At 37.1% G+C, this 19,894-nt stretch overlaps 1 protein-coding gene across 8 annotated transcripts in view; it reads left to right on the forward strand.

Annotated features, from left to right (window-relative positions):
• The window catches only part of BICRAL (BICRA like chromatin remodeling complex associated protein), a 136,403-nt gene that overhangs the window by 26,969 nt on the left and 89,540 nt on the right, over nucleotides 1-19,894 (forward strand). For 5 of the 8 annotated variants that reach the window (XR_012586092.1, XR_012586091.1, XR_012586093.1 and 2 more), the window contains exons 3-12: nucleotides 1,474-1,522; nucleotides 1,606-1,674; nucleotides 5,873-7,573; nucleotides 9,353-9,452; nucleotides 10,629-10,726; nucleotides 12,557-12,618; nucleotides 12,745-12,890; nucleotides 13,052-13,146; nucleotides 14,588-14,690; nucleotides 15,502-15,959. Coding sequence is in view for 3 of the 8 variants with exons in the window: in XM_074579547.1 (XP_074435648.1) it covers nucleotides 1,474-1,522; nucleotides 1,606-1,674; nucleotides 5,873-7,573; nucleotides 9,353-9,452; nucleotides 10,629-10,726; nucleotides 12,557-12,618; nucleotides 12,745-12,890; nucleotides 13,052-13,146; nucleotides 14,588-14,690; nucleotides 15,502-16,304 (3,226 nt within the window). In the remaining 5 variants the exon portion in view is untranslated. Of the gene's footprint in view, nucleotides 1-1,473; nucleotides 1,523-1,605; nucleotides 1,675-5,872; nucleotides 7,574-9,352; nucleotides 9,453-10,628; nucleotides 10,727-12,556; nucleotides 12,619-12,744; nucleotides 12,891-13,051; nucleotides 13,147-14,587; nucleotides 14,691-15,501; nucleotides 19,875-19,894 lie in introns of those variants that run through there. The other 3 variants (XM_074579547.1, XM_074579546.1, XM_074579545.1) reach the window with 1 other exon arrangement.

The raw sequence follows: 19,894 nt of genomic DNA on the forward strand, positions 1-19,894 counted from the left end.
CTGGCAGCAGTTACTTTCTTAAGCATCTAGAAGAATGGAAGACAGCATTTTTTTCCATCTGATCTTTGATTTCGGTAAGTGTTTTCTAAAATTCCTTCCCTACTAAAGACAATATTTAAGGTGATGAAGTGTTCTTCATTTTTAATTTTGTTTTTCATGATTTAAAGCTGGTGAGCGTAATTAGTATTAAATGGCCTGGTTATTTATCAGTAAAACTCATAAACAGGAGAGAGCTCTGTATGAGATCATGAGCTCTGCTCTCCTTAACTTGAAATTTAGTGTAATCTACTATGAAAACGACATTTTCATTTGAAAATATGTGTAACTACTATGTTGTAACTGTAATTGTACTGTAAAGTGCCTGTCAGGTACTGTTTGTAAACACGTGAATGCAGTTTTTTTTCAGTGAAAAAAAGAGGAATAGAGGTGTATTTGTGCTTTTAGAAGAGTAGTTGTAAACTGAAAGATCTTTAACTTGTTCCCTCTTTATTTTCTAGGAAGATCAAGAGAGGAGAGGTGTTTGTTTCAAATTAATATTTTTTACATGAGAATCTCCTGCTTCTCAAGAATGTTCTGTTATTACTTGTTAATCAATAAAGATGTTTTAAAGTCAGAAACCTCCGTGTCGTTTTACTCTTCATGCTAGTGGATGTGTTGGGAAATGCTGTATAATTGTTGTATTAAAATAATCCCATTTAACATAACCTTCTAATGTTTTTTACCTGGTCTATATGTGCAGTTACATTAATATATTTTTGATTTGTTTGAATTTCCAACACTCGTTCTGTCAAACCACATTTTTAGTCTTGAGCTTTATTCAGTGGTAGTGCTAAGTTAATGAAATACACTAAAATTGTATTTCATAATATTTAATGAGTTATTTCTGTGGTTGGTTTCACTTGGAAAAGGCACCACTTTTTTCTCCCGAGTGAAGGGACTGTTACTCTGGAAAGCATAGGGTGTTTTTTTAACTTAAATTAAGGGTGGCAGAAAACATGTTAAAGATTCAGGTTAGTAAATACCCTCTTGACTTAGATATTAGGTAAACAGGCATTATAATTCATCTACTTGTTTTAGTTCTTGTGTTATTTGGTGGTAGTATTTTCCTTAGGTTGTGTGCTGTCATAAAATACTGTGTGTTGTAAGAGAATATGAGCAATACCCTCATAAAAGGAAGTAAAGTAGAATGCAATTAAAATTTTGTAATGAACATAATTTATTGCTTGAAATGTGTTGGTACAATGACAGCAAATACGATTAACATCTGAAAACTGTACTGATACAGGAACACAGATCCTCAGATGGTATAAACTTTCAGCTTTGCATTGGAGTCAGTGAAATAAATGTGTTTTTTACTATAAACCTGATTTATATGAATACAGTATCTGGCTTAGTTAAATTAGCATCGTTAGTAGAAAGAGCTTCCTAGAAGTGGTAACCTTTTCTTTTCTTTTTTTTTTCCCTACCCTTAAGGGACCCACAGGCGCTGAATTATTTTCTACATGGACCTAGTAGTAAATCTGTAAGTAGAATTCCTGTGTATTAGACACACATAAGCTTCATTTAATGTATTATTTCTAAACGTGATTTTTTGTCCTTTACCAGAGCAATGAAGACTTGACTAATGCAGAATATTCTGTAGCCAACTCAAATTCAATTTTCGCCAACTCCAATGTAAGTGGTCAGGTGATAAATTATATTTGTATTGAATTGCATGCTTCTGTTATGGCTCTAGTTGGCTTTTATAAAACTGAACTACGTACATGTGGGTTTTGACCTTTTCCGTATGAAAATTCTGAATGCTAACATAGAACCACCTCATGCTGTTAATAGAAGTATTTCATTGGGTTTTCAGTGGGGAATTAATCCGAAGATACTGCACTGTTTGGCCATGTTTTGTAAATATATTAAACAGCTTGCTGCGCAGTGAAAATACTCTCCGGTGTAACTCTCTTCAGTAAACTGGACTTGTAATTTTAGTGATTGTAGATTTACTGCTCAAATGTAGACCTTAAAAGTTAGTCATTCATACATTTCCTCTGTGTGTTAGGGTAGATTTTTTTTAATTATTTCTAAGTAGATTCTGAGCTAGCAATTTTTTCAAATTAACGAATGGTGGATTTTTTGTTCTATCGACTGAATAGCTAGTTTGGGATCTTTCCTTCCTGTAGGGAAGTCACTTTAAATTCATTAGGTGTTGCAAGTAGTCTTCAGTATTCTTTCTTGACCAGGAGTGTATTGCAGCCCTGGACCAAGTTTTACCCAATGAGGCCGTGGAATCCCCATCCTTGGAGATACAGCCAAGGCTGATCTGCTGTAGTGCTGGCAATAGTCCTGCTTTGAGCAGAAGGTTGGGCTAGATGACTTCCAGACATCCCTTCTGATCCATGATTCTTTGATTTCATTGGTGTGTTTTTTTAAAAAAATGAATTCTTCATCCCACAATTCAGTTATTTGAATACATAGGGTGGGGTTTCCTTGGTAATTCCTCTTTCTGTTGTACTGTTCTCTTGACTCTGTCTGTTTGTCCTGTGTTCCTAAGGGGTATATGGATATGCTTGTAGGTTTTTAGGGACCTTAAATAATTAGCATAAATAAATCCTGAAAACTGTCTATCTGTGTGTAGAGAACTAGTGACTTTTCTGTAGCCACAGTAGCGTGATGTGAAGTGTTTGCCCTATCCTTCCTCTTTCAATATAATTGTTGATAGATAGAAGAAAAATCCATTGAGTTGAGTTCTTTTTCCAGATAAACTGGTTGAGCTAATGGTGGGGGAGTGGGGTACCAATAGTAATAAGGTGTGCCCAATTTTCAGCTAATTGGGAACAGTGGTTTCGATGGTACCAGGCTAGCTATCACCAGACAGCAGCTTCCTGTATGCAACATGGCAGAGGTGCGTTTGCGGACTCATCCTGAGAAAAATGAGGTTATGGGGGTGAAAAGGATGGCATATGACATGCATTTGTCATAGTGTTAGACTTCCTAATTGTTCTTTGTAGAGATTTTTCTGATAAGCATGAGTAGGTGGGCAGGAGTCAGGGGTGTATTGCTGGTGTATTTTCACAAAGAGAGATTTGGACTAATCTTGAGAGGGAGTGGGAGATTCTGGGCAAGGTGGGATTGTTGCATAGAGAGTAGCGGTTGGGAGAAACAAAAATATTTGGTGAAAGCCAAGAGAGCTTTCTGGTATATGAAACTGGGGGGGGGGCGGGGGCGGGTAATCTAGAAGGCAGGTGATCAGAGGAACAGGGATTTCTAGTGTGTATTCCTAGGATGGCTTACTGTGTTCTTATTCTCCAGGACTTGTTCCTCATGTGCTCTATTCTCATCCTTTTGTGTCTTCATAATGAATACCAATGCAGTCTTCCCCTCCCTCCCTCCATCACGTGAGAGGCCTGTGCTGACCTAAGTGAAGCATGATTTGATTGCAAAGACAGCTTCTTATAGTGCATTGTGAAGGAACAAGTGGTATCTAAAATATAAATAGATGGTTCCACAATTCCTGCTTATAACATAAGATATGTGAAAAGTTAAAGGCTTCTGAGGTTGTTGTCATTAAAATTTTTGCAGATACTGAAAGTTCTGTCTTTGTATGTATTCAGAATTGCTACCATGAAGTAGGATTGACTGTCTTGATGCCCGTCTCATGCCTTTCAGTGGCAGAGTTTACAAATTCAGTGGCAAGGGTTCAGTGCCTCAGCTGGTAAGCATGCTCAGCCAACACCTGACACAAACAAGATGAAATTTCCTGCTGACTGAAGGATGAGAAAGCAGTGTCCACTCTTCCCTCTCCCTCCCTTTCCCCCTTCTCCTCCGAGTTGAGTGATTGCATATCACCTCAACTGATTTCAGGTTGGTTTCCTTGGAACGGTCGTCAGTCTCTGTTATAACCCTCATGAGAGAGTTCCTTAGCCATTGCCCTATTACGTGGCTTGTACTTGGTGACTGCTTCCACCTTCCCATTAGAGTAGAGTAGAATGAGAGCAGAGTATTCATGGGGTCAGCGAGAATAAGACTGTTATTGGTAAGCAGATTCATGAAGTTGCAGAGGCACTAATTTCTTGTTGGAGTTAGTATGGTGTTCTGCGTGGCTGTCCTGAATCTGGGCAGCAGTGATTCAGATGTTAACTTGGAAGGTCCCTAGTTCCAGCTTATGCACATAAAATTGTTTTTGGATGTTAAACAGTCCTGGGAGCAGGGAATGAAACTTAGGATTCTTCTTTCCAGTGGGAGAGTTTCAAGTTATTAGTCGTGATTGCATGTAATATTATTATTTATTATTACAATTGCTATTACTAGTAGTTATATTGTTAATACTAACTGAAATAGCATTAACGGGAGCCCTCCAAGTTACACAGCCGTGAAAGATTTCTGATTGGTCATTGTCACTGGACACAAGTTACAGATGCAATAGGGAATTCTGCACAAGAACCTGACAGTTACGAGTCCTAGTAACAGCCTAGTTAGTGACTCCTTTTTGCTCTGCCTGGTGGTAGCTAGGTACAGTTGAGAACGCGATTTGTAGTTGTAGGTGTTCACGAGGTGCAGACATAAAGACATTTAAATACTAGTTTAATTCCCTCTATTAACATTAAATGTAAAGTTTTTATTGTAATCTTATAATTGTATTTTGAAAATATTTTACTGAGAACAACCTCATAATATTTTAAAACATGATGGAAGTTTCATAAACTACACAGGCCGATTCAGAAACAGATTGGGCTAAAATTCTGAATAAATACGCTTGTGGAACTGAAGTTAGGGTCGGAACATTCTTGCATGTGATAATTATGTCTTGCAGCATATTCACACTGTTTATATGAGGTGAAAACGAGCGTCTCTGACTTTCAAGGAGTGAAGGCTCAGAGTTTGAAGGTGACTGATAATTTCACGCCCACATCCTGACCTAAAAAGAAACTGCATGTTGTCTTTGAATAGTTGAGATACAATTTTGCAATTTAGAAAGGTGTATTCTGTCGAACTTAAAACTGTTACAAGTTATTATTGTGTGTTTAAATTTGTCGTTCCACCTGTAGAAACCTGATACTATTGTTATGTAGTTTCTGGACATAGTTTTGTTGTAGGAAAACGTTATTGACAGTAGGCCAGAGTGAAGTAGGTTCTGCTTTTCCTTATCACAGTATTTATGGATGTAGATTAAAAGGATTTTTCCATTCAAGGTGCCACTTAATACTTGCTGTAGTTTCAATGTTTCTAGTTCTCCATAATCTTTTTACTAGCATAAACCACAGAGTCTGTAGCATTGGTTTTGTCAGTGCTTTATTTCTAAAATTTTTTTTAAACAAAGTATCAATGTAATTCCTTAATGTTATAAAATGGTCACTAGTTTGCACTGTATGACTAAAGAAATATTGGTACAATTTTGGAGATGGATTTTATTTGAGAGAGGAGGTCAGTGAAAGAGCAGCTTTCTCCTGCCTTTTCCCTGCTACTACTGTTGCTGCTGAAACCTTGCCCCAGATTGAGTTACAGTGGAGGTCTTTTCACTCCTCCTTTCTTTTATCCTTTTATCCATACAGTGCTCAGCTTGAAGAAGGGAAAATGGTACTTTTGGAGCATGTCACATCCTCTTGAAACCGTGCAGCTGCAGAGCTGAGTGCCGTGGAATTGGGAGATTAGAGAAGTGAGAGTAGTCTCTCCAGCAGTTTGATACAAGGGCATGAGTGGGATCTAGGTGACGCACATGTTTATGCTGGCCCACTGTATGGGATGAACATCACCTTATATGCCTAGTAGGCAAAGAACATAGTTTTGCAAAGAAAGTTTGCTTGCAGGGAGAAAAAGCTTAATGAGGAAACAAGGTAGAGCTTGGAATTTCTGAAAATGATTTATTTCTTGTTTTGCATTTCAGAACACTGATCCTAAGTCGTCTGTAAAAGGTGTGAGCGGTCAGCTTGGAGAGGGGCCTAGTGATGGACTGCAGCTGTCCAGTAGCCTTCAGTTTCTTGAAGATGAACTTGTATCTTCTCCTTTACCTGATCTTACTGAGGATCAGCCTTTTGATATTCTTCAGAAGTCCTTGCAGGAGGCCAATATTACTGAACAGACTTTGGCAGAAGAGGCATATTTGGATGCCAGTGTAGGTTCTAGCCAACAGTTTGCACAAGCTCAGCTTCATCCTTCTTCATCAGCATCCTTTACTCAGGCTTCTAATGTTTCTAATTACTCAGGTCAGACGTTGCAACCTATAGGAGTTACTCAAGTGGTACAGCAACCTGTTGGAGCATCTTTTGCAAGCAATACAGTCGGTGTGCAACATGGCTTTATGCAACATGTCGGAATTAGTGTTCCCAGCCAGCATTTGTCTAATAGCAGCCAGATTAGTGGTTCTGGGCAGATACAGCTAATTGGTTCATTTAGTAATCAACCTTCCATGATGACCATTAATAACCTTGATGGATCTCAGATTATCCTGAAAGGCAATGGTCAACAAACACCTGCAAACATGAGTAGTGGCCTCTTGGTTCATAGACAAACTCCAAATGGTAACTCACTGTTTGGTAACTCAAATTCAAGTCCAGTAGCACAACCTGTAACCGTTCCATTTAACAGCACAAATTTTCAGACGTCATTGCCTGTCCATAATATCATCATTCAAAGGGGTTTGGCACCAAACTCTAACAAAGTTCCCATTAATATCCAACCAAAGCCTATCCAGATGGGTCAGCAGACCGGTTACAATGTGAATAACTTGGGAATACAGCAACATCATGTACAGCAAGGGATTCCGTTTGCCTCTGCCAGCTCACCTCAGAGTTCAGTAGTTGGTCCTCATATGTCTGTTAATATTGTTAATCAACAAAATACAAGAAAATCAGTTACACCTCAGACAGTTAGCAATGCTGGAGGTAGTATTGTTATCCATTCTCCTATGGGACAGCCTCATGCACCTCAAAACCAGTTTCTCATACCTACAAGTTTGTCTGTTAATTCTAATTCAGTTCATCATGTCCAGGCCATAAATGGACAACTTCTTCAGACTCAGCCTTCCCAGCTGGTTCCTAGCCAAGTGTCTGCTGAGCACGTAATGCTCAACAGGAACTCTACAAACATGCTAAGAGCCAACCAGTCGTATTCAGGACAGATGCTGAATAATCAGAACACAGCTGTTCAGCTTGTTTCTGGCCAGACATTCACAGCTCCTGGAAACCAAGTTATAGTAAATCATGGAACTTCACAGATTGTTGGTGGACAGGTGCCACTGCAGCAGGCGTCACCAACAGTGTTGCATTTGTCACCCAGTCAAGCGAATGTTTCTCAAGGTAGATCGAGTTTTACTACGTTGTCACCTGGGCAGTCTACAGTCTCAAATATGTCAGCTTCTAATCGATTTGCTGTTGCAAGTTCTTCTGGTTCAGTACATCCTAGCTTGGGACCATCAGTTCAGTCTGTTGCATCTGGAGGAAACTTCACTGGAGATCAGCTCACACAGAACAGAACTCAAGCTTCTGTCAGTGCATCGCATCGTCTTCCAGCATCCTCTTCCAAATCTGTCAGCACCTTTAGTCACACGTCAATTGGAGTAACACAACAACAGTTTGCCTTTGGTCAGGTACGAAAGTTGCTTGAGAATATAACCAAAGAAGTGCTTCTAAGCTGTGCTAAAATCTGGTTAACAAAGTATTAAGGTTGGTGTTAATACAGAAAACATTAATTTTGCTAATTTGTATTGTTCTAAATACTCTGGAACTGCTGAAAATTACTGTAACCTGGATACCTCATTTCACTTTAGTCTATCACTGAGTGAATGAGTCTGTCACTTTCATTAATTCGGAAGATTTTGGTGATTTGTAGTAATATTTTCAGAACTGTTTAGCAGTGATCCAATTCCACTGCTGCTTAAAGGAATGGGCATTGTAAGATTACACAGCTACAAGCTCGCCTGAAAATCTTACCATAGAGCTAGATATAAAGGCTTGGGTACATTCTTAGCACTTGCAAGTCTTCTGACCTCACTAAATACTATGCGTGTGTTTTCAAAGTTTGACCTATGCAAATTAGAGATGAAAAGATTTCTTGGTTTTCTCTTTGTTATTTACCATACAAAATCAATCTGTTAAACCTTAACCTTTCTGGCATTTTTCCCACTGTAGTTTTGTGTGCCTAGAGCAGTTAGAAGTTTTCAAATTTGAAGCAAAGACAAGGCAAGAGGCGTTTCTTAGAATCTTTAAAAGGAAATACCTTTTAAAGCAGTTTGTAAAAGCATAACATTTTAAAAATATTTCCTTAGTAAGAATTAAAAAAAGAATTCTGAATTTACTTTTAAGGTGAAAACTGGTCTTTTGTTGTCCAGTTGATGCAGCTGCGGTATATATTCAAGTCAAGTTTGTCTGTTTTCATAAGTGAACTTCCAAACTCTGCCAATATTTAACTCAGTGACTTGTCACATAATTAGCAACAATATATTATTCCACTTCTGTCCTTTTTTTGCTTTTCATTTTTTTCTTGGTCATTATGAAATACTGATAATTGTCTTGGAATGCATTTCTGTTATCTATCTTAGATCTTGCTCTTCTCCCAAAGGTCTAATGGATTTTTTTACTCAAGACCAAAATGGGCAATGAAATAATGTGTCTTAGGAAATAATGTGTATTTAGAAAACAAGGGCAAATATGTTGTAGAACCACATGTTTGGTCTTTGCCAAAATGACTAGCACAGGTTGTAACATTTTGTTTGCAGATGAGTAATTTGAGGCCTGCCTGTCTTTCTGTTCATGTGACTGTATCTTCCTATTTGTAGGTTTTGTGCTGGGTCAGTGAGTTTCAGCAGTTACAAAAGCGTAATATTTCTTATTGCTGTAAAAGATCATTTTGGTTTTGTGCTGAAATTTCAGAGCTGGAAGTGGGAACTACAGAGAACAAATTGTACTGTTTACCAGAATCTTCTTAGTTTGTTTGTACTTGCATTTTAAATATTGTACTGTATTGTAAACCATGTATCATTTAGTCACTAAACACTGGACAGTTTGTTCCACTGTGTATTTTTTTTGTTGTGGAGACACCTTATTTAGTCATCTTGCAGTTTTGAGACTCTTAAAAGCTGAGCTTTCTGAGGGCCACTTGTAGTGGTAAATCATGGGTCTTCTAGAATGTAACTGGTGTATATTTTTACTGTTAGTGTAATTTCTCTTCCTCTCCGATTTACTTTATAAAATTCTTGAACTTAGGAGGAATTGGGATGTCTGAAATTTCACCACTTAGGAGTTTGAGGTTGAAAAAGGTTGCGTAGAGCTGAATTTTAGTTGCCTTTTTTGCTTTTTTCCTCTGTTTATTAAAGCTTTCAGTAAATATTTGACTGTTTTTTTATTTTTTTTAAATGTACGTGGCACAGAAAAAAGCTATGAGCCAGACATCACCAGTTTCTGCATCGAAGACACAGGATAATTTGAGGCAGCCTCAGCTAACGAGTCTTCTGAGCAACACACTATCAGGTCAACTAAGGTCTTTTTAAAATAATTTCTTAATTTTCTCCAGCAACAGAAATTGGTTCTTCTTCGATGTGTCAGACTTGCATTGATGGCGTACACTGATAGGGTTCTAAAGTTTATCACAATTTAATTTTTAGAAGAATGCAAACTAAATTTTTCAGTGTTTAATGTGTGCTTTTATTTTTCCAATCTATGGCACTTCATTTTGTAAAGTGAGTAGAGTGAAAAGTGGAATCTCCACAATAACCAATTATTTTTCCCCTCTATAAAATCCAAAATTGTACATTTTTTACATTTTTTCATTTTTATGCGTTTTTTTCAGCTTAGGAAAGTAGAAATAAGTAATTTTCAAAATACGGACAGCTGCTAAAAATTCTATGAAACTTCTAGACCCTCTCTTGTGATGGCTGCTTCAGATGCAGAGGAAAGAAAAAATAGCGATGACAAGGTTACGTGCAGGCTGTCATCACTCGATTTATTTTTGAATGCGTCAGTTTTGGTTACAATAGTTAATGCATTGTTCATGCCAAAATACTGGCCTTTTCAAGCAGCACCATGCTACTAAAAGAACAAAACCAATATATTCAAAAACAGGAAAATGCAGTAACCTGCATGTTCTGTTTGTACATAAGTAAACCTTTTGAATAAGGTCCCATAATCTGCCTACTTTTTTTTTTTTTTTTTTTGCCTTGTGTACTGTTACGTGCAAGTTGTCCAGGCAGTTCTCTACAATTAACACAGTATGGGCTTTTTGGGGGAAAAAAAATTCTCACTTGTGTTGGTTGCATTGTAGCACAGCTGCTAAAATGCTGTTTGAATTCCTGAGCAAGGCAACTGAAGGCAGTCTGCCCATCTAAAAAACCTATGAAAAAAACCCTATGATGCCTGCTGTGTAAACACTTTTAGGAGCTCTAGAAAAATTAGGTTCGTGTGCTTGAAGGGAGCGTTAGTATCGGAAAGCTTGATAAAATGTACTGTGTGATTTTCAGTAGATTATTGGGACGCTTTACTTACGGTACCAGTTTCTCCATGGGGTTGTTTCACTAATGCTTTTAATCATATGAGATGTGTCTCTTTCTCCTAAAAGCTAAAAACTCAAGAAAAATGATCAGTAGAGGTACAAGAAATTACTCTGTTCTTGCTTAGGGTGACAGAGTCTTTTTAACGTATGTTTTATAGGACAGGACTCTGGAGGAAAAATCATACAGCAGTCTCTAGGAACCGCACAGCCACAAGAAAAAGTAATAGTGTCATCATCAGTTCAACAGAGTATACAGGTAAAGAATACTTCTATTTATATGTTTCCGTTTCCCTTATAATTTTAGTAGTTAGGAATGTTTTAACTCCATATTGATAATGTAGGAGTCCTTGCAGGTTTTTTTAGTGTATATGAAGTCACTCAAGCTTGTCAGATTCTACCTTGACATAATAAACGTTGAGTATTTTGCAAGTTGATATTCTGAAAGCTGTTTTGAGATTTAATTCAGTAAGTGGAGTCTGACTGTACTGTTCCCTGAAGATAATTTCATATGACATAGCAATTCTTCGTTGAGTTGGACATAAGTTAAATCTACTCTTATCATTAGTTCTTACAAAGTTAGCTATTCTCTAGCTGATTGGGAGGGGATGGTTTGTGAAAAGTAGCAGAAAAAATCCATCTGGTCTTTATCTGTTTTATTCTTTACTGCATTGTCTTCTTTCCCCAGTATCTTTTCTTTTTCTTTGCTTTTTTTAATCACCAAAAGTTCTCCTGTATTATGGCAACTCAGTACAATAATTTAACACTATGGCCAGGGTTTGGGGCTGGAATGGAGACCAACTTTTTTGGAGAGGGAATACAAGAACTTCTGGAGGGAGGAGACAGTTGTTGGACTCATGGACCGAGTAGCTGAGGGCAAAAAGGCGAGGGTTTGAAGTAGTCTTGAAAATGTGGATTTCCTTGTAGGTGGAACTAAACTTACACAGTCATGGAAGAAAACAAGGGAGGATTGATTTAGAATTTTGGTTCCTTGCTGTAAATGTATTTGTTGACGTAGTATGACATGAATGTTTTACCCTGCCTTACCAATGTACACGTAGAGCAGAAGATGCTCCAGTAGTGGTCACCCGTTAAGTTCAGCCTGGTTTTGTAATTGTTGGTCAGGTGTTCTTTCTCCTGTGGTGGTGAATCCTTTTTATGCTCTGAAGTTAGAGGATTTTTGGCCAGCAAGTACCATTACAGTGTGCCTGCTTCATGCTGCTCCTGCTTTGCTAAGAAGGATGCTCTGTACCACATGCTTTTTTGTTCCTTCTAACCATGTTGTAGTTCAAAAGTGCTTTCATGCAGTCTCTTTAAAAATCGTAAGTAACTTTTGCTCTGTGGCCAATTTCATTAGAAAGGCTAGTTGACTAAAAAACTCCAACAACTTCATATTAAACAAAGACTGTTTGATCCAGAATTGCTTCTTTGTGAGAATGTTTAGATTGCATTAATGCCTCTCATTCAGTAGGAACATGAGCCTTTACCGCATCACATCTAGGACAGTATTTCCTTGAAAAACCTTGGCTTCATAAATGTCTAAGGAAGGGAGAAGATGACGTAGATCTAGATGGGTATATCTATAGCATTGACCCTGAAACAGAATTCCTAGAATCGCTTTCACCCCTCACCCAGCCGCCATGGCCTTTGAGAATTTAAGTACACAACCGTAGTCTGCTTTCCTGACAGATACTGTAATCCATCAAAAGCAGGCAAGATGACATCGGCTGAGAAATGCAGAGACAGTTCTTGAGAGCAGATTTCTTTGGAAAAGTTTTTAGTGGTACCTTTTCTTCTCTTCACCTGCTAAATTTGATAACCAGCCTTTTTCCTAGTGAAGCATAGATACTCACTACAGTGTAGTTGGCCTACAAACAGCATTTCAGACCTTTGGCTTATGTAAGAGAAGTAACTGCCCTATTTCATTGATACAGTGCCCTGTGAAAACAGGAGATAATTGAAAGTGTTTTTGCTTACGTGGTGGTTACACTTAGTATTGGTGATATACTTAATAGGCAGAAATAAATGCGGAAACTTAGGCTTTGAAAGGAGGGGATATATTGTAATTTGTCTTTTATTTTGAACTTAGGTGGATGGTCATTTAGTTGGACAGAAAAGACCTGCTGCTAAACAGTTAACTAAAGGAGCTTTGTAAGTCATTCTTCTGTAATTTTGTTGCAGATATTTCCCCTAACCTTCATTTCTTTTTAGTTTTTGTCAATGCATAAACTTCTGTTAGGGTATGTGTTAATTATATATCATTAATTTTCCTTGTAGTATTCTGCAGCAATTACAGAAGGATCAAATGCATGCTGTGACACCAGATAAAAGTCGGTTCAGATCATTTAATGATGCAGTTCAGAGACTCCTTTCGTACCATGTGTGCCAGGGATCACTGCCAACAGAGGAAGACTTAAGAAAAGGTAATTTTCTTTTTAACGATTGGCAATAAAGTTTGTAGTCATTGTATTGAGAGAATTCTTTATGTAAGTTAGAGCAATAAGATTTTAAAATTTGTGTAAGTTACTGAACCTTCTGGGTTAGTAAAAGAACAGTATTTGAAAGTATACTCTTATCTTTCCAGTGGACAGTGAATTTGAATCTGTAGCTACACAGCTTCTGAAGAGGACACAGGCTATGCTGAACAAATACAGATGTTTGCTTATAGAAGATGCAATGGTAAGGTGTATAACCCAGGTAAATTATATAGGGTGTGATTGGGTTTGTTAAAAAAAAATACACCTACAAGAAGGTGAGAGCTAGCATTACAATTAATTTTGTTGATACTATTTATTGCCTTAAGAAGCTGATAAATATATGTATGAAGGTTTTAGAGAGACATATATATATATATATATGTATCTCCAGTTATTGCACAATCAGTCTCAGTGGCCACCCTGCATTTTTAAGTGTATGCACACATCTTAAAATCAGTGAAATGGATTGAATTTGTATTTCACATACCACCTACATACTGCCTCTATACATAAGAGTTCGTAGACATTTAAGACACATGAACTTTTGAGCTCTACTTACACTTTCCTCTTGCTCAGAACAGACTGTGGTAGTCAGGCAGGTGATTTCTGTATATTTTTGTGGCTGATAGAGCCCGAAAGAATGTTGAAGAGCTCCATTCAGAGGCCTCCAGCCCTATTATAATTGGAACTAAGTCATATTACCACTTAGGGAATCATTACTTCTTAGAAGCTAGGTGGAGCCTCACATTTTCGTCAGAAATGCTTCTGGTTTAAGTGCTTTCACAATCCCAGGCGTGATGTAAACAGAAAACTGACAAAGTTACTTTAAGCATGTATTTTACAAGGATCAGGAAATGTCATTGTGGCTTCAGAAATTAGAGTTTTCAAGCCTGGAAAAGTTTTGAATTTGAGTATAGTAGACATTTAAATCACTCTGCTTTAGAGACAGGAATATGTAATGAAAATGTTAGAATTATTATGGTTTTGGAATCTAGCAGTCCCATTAAAAAAGATACTAACCATCAAATATTTGCAAGTAATTGCAGGTGCAGAGGGCGGATGGAGATTAAAATCTGTTCTTTTAGCATTTCATATGTTGTATGGTAAATCCCATACGGACATTTTGAAGACATTATTTCACTGTTCAGGTTTGGAACTAGTTATCTGTGTTGTGACTTAGTAGCCAGTGAACTTTGTTCTGTGATGGATGGATCCAGCTGGCTTGAAGGCATCGTCAGCAAAATGCAGCTCAGCACCAATTAGCCAGAAGGATGGGAGAGAAGTGCAGGGAGGAAACATGATGATAGGGTGGTGCTTTTGTCTCCAAAAGATACTGTGTGATGTAAAAGATTGCAGTGTACAGTGGTAAGCATACTCAGTCTTCAGTTCTTAAAATTGGAATAGTAATTCCGTGTTTTAAAGTCTTTAACAAATAAAACGTATCATAAAATTTGAAGAATATTTTATGGTAGAGTTTCAATAATGGTTGGGGTCGTCGAAGGTTCTGTGGAATTGTGAACTTTCTCTGCAAATACCTAATGAATGACATTCTTTTTCTCTGAAGGGTAAGCTGTAAATGTCTTGATTTGGTACCAACATATGAGTGACTACAGAGATGGTTGTTTTTGTTCCTTTTTCTGCAGCGGATAAATCCCTCTGCAGAAATGGTTATGATTGATAGGATGTTTAACCAGGAAGAAAGGGCATCTCTGACCCGGGATAAGCGTCTTGCACTAGTGGATCCTGGTAAGTAAAGTGATGGTTAACTTCTGAATCTCACAAAAGCAGCGTAAGTATGGAGCATTTAAAAATAGTTGTGGCCACAATGAGGCACTGATTACTAGAAATTCCAGTAATCGAAATACTGAATAAACAGTTGCAAGTTAAATTTTAATAACTCCCAAGTTCAACAGTCTAGGAACACTGTAAGGTTGAAAGAAGTTATTTGGGGGAAAAGCATATTTCACCTGAGAAATTTTTCTGAGTTTCCTTTGACAATAGGCATGACTCCTGCACGGTCTGAATTCTAGTAGGGAAGAATGAGTTTGCTGGCAGTCAGAAAGAACGCCGCTGTATGAAGCATGAATATTCTTGTTCATCTTAATGAAGTGTTGCTTTTGGAATGTCATGACCACTTAAATGGCAGCATTTTTAACCAGACAGTTTTTGAACGTAGCAACTAGAAAGACATTATTTGTGTAAGGTAACAGTTACTATTTGTTTAAATGTTCTACATGCTCTGCATATTTATTCAGAGGATATATTGAAGAAGGGATTCGTCTTCCAGATACCATATTTGCATATCTAGAAAGTTAGGAAGTGCCTTAGTCTGGTTTTGCAGTGCACATCCGTGCATAGTATGCTGATTAATTTGGTGACATTACACTGGACGCAGCAGAACGCTTAAGCATGTGTATGTCTCTTCTAGACACCAATCTGTAGCTGTGGATGTTATTTGAATTTTAATACTCAGAAACTATGCTGGAGTGTCTGATGTATTGATGTATATGTCTGGTGTATAGGTGATTTAAGTAAAATGTTGTTACCTACTTTTCAGATGGTTATCAGGCCGATTTTTGTTGTTCTGCCAAACAATTTGATAAAACAGCTGAAGAAGCACAGTCCAGCAAAACTGACCATCAGTCTAGCAAAACATTACCTTCTCGAAGTCAGACTACCAAAACCCAAGCCAGAGACCGACCAAAATCCAGCTCAGCAGAGTCCACAAATCACAGTAAACCTCCTCTAGTGCCTAACAACATTCTGACATCACAAGAAGGAATTACTTCTGCTAAAAAATCGGAGAGCCTCACTAAAGCTTTAAAGTTTGAAAAAGCTAATTGTTCTTCTGAGAGCCAATACGTGTCCCTTTCTGAAGAAAAGAAGGCTGGGAAAGACCTTGCCAAGTCCACGGAGAATTCTTCGAGTTCTGAAGACTTGTCAAAAACTGTGTCAAGAGGTGGTCATGGAACACACAATAAAATATCAAGGAACACAGTTCAATCTTTCTCAAAGGTAACGTGTAATAATTCCCTCCAAGACAAAACTCTGAGGAGCTCTCCAAAGAATGAGGTTTTACATCCTGATAACAGGAAAGGCTCTGGTGAACCCCAGCAAGACTTACTGCTCAGTAAGAGTTTAGAAACTACGTTTAAAAACATCTTGGAACTTAAAAAAGCTGGGAGACAGCCACAAAACGAGGCGACAAGTAGTGGCTCAGTTGAGTTAGAGTTTCCTAATTTTTCACCTATTGCTTCACAGGAAAACTGCCTGGAAAAATTTATTCCAGACCACAGTGAAGGTGTTGTAGAAACTGACTCTATTTTAGAAGCAGCTGTAAATAGTATCTTAGAGTGTTAATAGTTGCAGTACCATGGACAAGTTATGTTTCTCTTAGCAGAAGCAAATGTGAATGACACCACAAGTACAGCCTGACATGCATTTAAGGTTAACCTTTCTAAACTAGATTCTGTTCTGTGTTTGAGAGCAATACTCATTGTGGTTACAGTGAGATACCCAAGTAAAGTTAATCCTTGTTAGAATGCAGTCTGTTAGGGCCTTACTATTTCAAGTATTACTATGATAGTGCTTTTGATAATTGTGCAGTACTGCAACATAACAAGGTTGCAGGTCGTTAGGCCCTATGTAATACGGTAATATACTGACAATCACAGTCATTTGAAAGGATATATTTATTAAGAAAATGTTTTTAAAAAGTGATGGAAGCAACAATTCTCCCCTACCCTTCTCTTCCACAAATCATTAAATCTTTAGTTTTTCTGGAAAACCCACTGTACCTCTATTCAGAAGTGATTAGTTGCTTTGTTAATGAATCTGTGTTCTAGGATTCTTAAGTTGGAAGGATATCATCAGTGTGTTTACAAGGCTTCATAATTTAAACTTAAAGTGCTTTTCTATTGCTTTCTGAGCAGAAACTAGTACTTGATGATATATTTGTAGTGGGTAACTTTAGTCTGTGGGATGATATTATATGATCTTAGTCACAGTGGCATGATATGAAGTAATAAATGCTTGACTAAGGAAGGTAGAATGGAAGCCAGTAAATGGCAAAGTGTACAGGATGAGGCCATGATAGAGCCATGAATTTATATATATAATACATATATGTTAACTCTTGAGGAAAAGATTTTGCATTTTATAATTGGATGTAGTCAGCCTTGAGTCTTTCTGAAGTGGTATAAATGTTTTTTTTCTATTTGTTGTTTGTTTTTTTTAGACCAAGTGTCAAAAGCACTTTTATTTGAAAACTGTTACGATATTTGTAGCTTATATTTTAAGAAGACATTAGCCTTACTCTGATTAAATTTAAAGGCCAGTGTTTATTTTTGATTTTTTGCTTTTTGCTGTCAGAGAATGTTAAATCATCCACCGTAGCAGTCATAATTATCAAGATATGTACAGACCAAAGTCAATCATCAGTCCCATTGTTTAAACATATCGAAAAGTGTGTAATTATTAATTCATATTGTAGAGCCAAGTGAAACCATTGCATGGTTTGTATTTGGCTTGCTGTCATGTTGTTAAGATAGAATCTTATTATTTTATTTATTTATTTTAATCTATGACATCTTTTTTTTTTATTTTTTTTTTTTGCTGCCCATGCTGCTTTTTCTTAGTTTACTTTGGTCATGAGTGCTTTTATGCACATAAGTACGCTGACATTCGTCACGTTCGTGTAGTACATATGTCTGCTCAGGAGGATATAGCTTTTGTGGTTTCTAATGTATGCTCTTGTTCTCCCCCAGACCTTCTCCACAGTTTCTTAGAAAAATTATCAGCCATTTTCCAGACTTGCTGATTACAGTTTTCATAATAGAGAGGCTCATCGTGACAGGCTGTGGTTGTCTGTCAGATTGCCAGGAAAGAAAACAGAAGGTTTTGCTGTCATGTAATTCAGTCCATCTGTATAGTGCAAAAGAAAGCAGAATTAGATCCTTGTGACAGTAGAAGATTACAGTGCAGCTCAGTGTTGAGCTGCAGTCCACTGTCTGACCACTAAAGGAAATCAAATCTAGAAAGCAATGTGAGAAAGATGAACTTCCTTAAAATTCATTTCCCCTTCAACGTGAGTGGAAATACTGGTTTTGTATGTTACTAATTGCCATTTTAAAAAAAATGTGCCAATTTTAAAGTTCATGTTTGTAAAAACCCATCATTCCCAAGTGTTGTATAAAATATTCAAGATAATAATAAGTATTGCCAGTTTTAAATTTTTAGTTAAGTGTCCATAGAATAGACTCTCAGGCGGTTAGTTGTTTTCTTATTGGCAAAACTGACAATATAGTCTTCACCTATTGCCTTCTTAGATTTAATAATATGCTCATGGCTGTGTATTCTGATGTGTACTTTATTTTATCATTTTGGAAATTTAACCATTCTAAACTGTCTAGGAAGGACAACAGTAAGTTACACAGCTGTATGTTAGCTAGTTACGTTTTTTGTTTATAGGGAAAAAAAAGTAAAGTTGCACATTCATTGATCCACTTGCTTTTTGTACCACCTCAAAAAGCCTATGGGATTTCCAGCCTCTCTACAACAATTACATAATTGAAGTACCAGGCGATGTGTCTTCTATTGGATCTCATTTGGGGATGGGGGACAATGGCATATAAAAAATGACAAATTACAAAAAGTAATCATGGCTGATTTGGTCAGACACATTTCTCTGAACTACTTACGAGAGGAACCCTTCGGTCCCAGCAAGATTAATCTTAGATTGTTAATGTTCTGTTGTTCACTCCTTTGAATTCAATTATAAAGGAATTCTGGTACGTGGTGAAGCAGTAAATGAAAAAATGGTATTTTTGTTGTGCTTAAGAAAAAGGTATGAATTTATTAATCATATGGGCTCAAGTCCAGCAAAGTATTGTGAATGTGCATGACTTGAAACATGTTTTCATTATTTTGCTGGATCAGCATTGTGATTTCAATGTTATTTAATACTGCCTAATATTAAAACAAATTTTAAACTGGCAATTAAGAAAACTATGTTTGTTTTGAAGATTTTAGTATAATTTATCTGTTAGATTAGGGAGGCCTTACAGACTGACTTCACTTAAAGAGGATGTGTCACTTATTGTCAGTGTGGTATGGACTTTATTTGCTTAAATACCTTCATTTGTAAAGTATGTCTCACTTGAAATTGCTTTGTATACATTTTGTAAAAATATTTATAAAATGTTTTGTAAAAAAAAAAGTATAACAAATTGCAGTTTATTTTGTTATGTTGGATAAATACTGTTAAAAGACACAAGTCAGTAAATATATTGTTAATCCATGGATAGGAAATGTTTAGTTGGAGATTACAAATTGAAACAACCATTGCAATACAGCCAAAGATTTGGGAAAAAATGTCTATCTGTGATTGTCTTGATTTAACCAAGTTGAGTATTTTACATTTCCAAAAGAGGATTGTTCTTAGTTTTAAGTAATATGGTTGCAAAATATTCTTACTCCTGCGCTTCTTATAATGCAGACCTGTTATAAAAAGAGTATTCCATACTCTTTATTATTTTTTTTTTTTTTTGAACATACGCTATTAGGACTTGGTTTGTGTGGCATTACACCTACATATAGTAGTCGGTCTCCAAATAACAAGATTGCCAGTGGTCCTGCTCTGTTGTCATTAGAAACCTTGCCGTGGTGAGGTTGCTGAGACATGCTCTCCTTCACCAGCATGTTTTCTCAAGGTAGAGGCAGCATCTTCCTGATACGTCAGGGAGATAGAAGAAGAGAGATGGATTTGGTTACTCAGCTGGCCACCTCATCCATGCTGCAGGTTTCTGAGTTACACCAGTTGTATTTGGTTATAGATAACCTGTCTCTGCAGTGTTTCCCATTCCTTCCTTTTGGCTGTGAGAAGATAGTGCAATTGCTGGTGATGTAATGCTTCTTCCTACTTTTAGAGAGGTGATGAACCTTTTCCTACT

This window comes from Larus michahellis, chromosome 3 (assembly GCF_964199755.1).
Source record: "Larus michahellis chromosome 3, bLarMic1.1, whole genome shotgun sequence".
Classification (NCBI taxonomy): Eukaryota; Metazoa; Chordata; class Aves; order Charadriiformes; family Laridae; genus Larus; species Larus michahellis.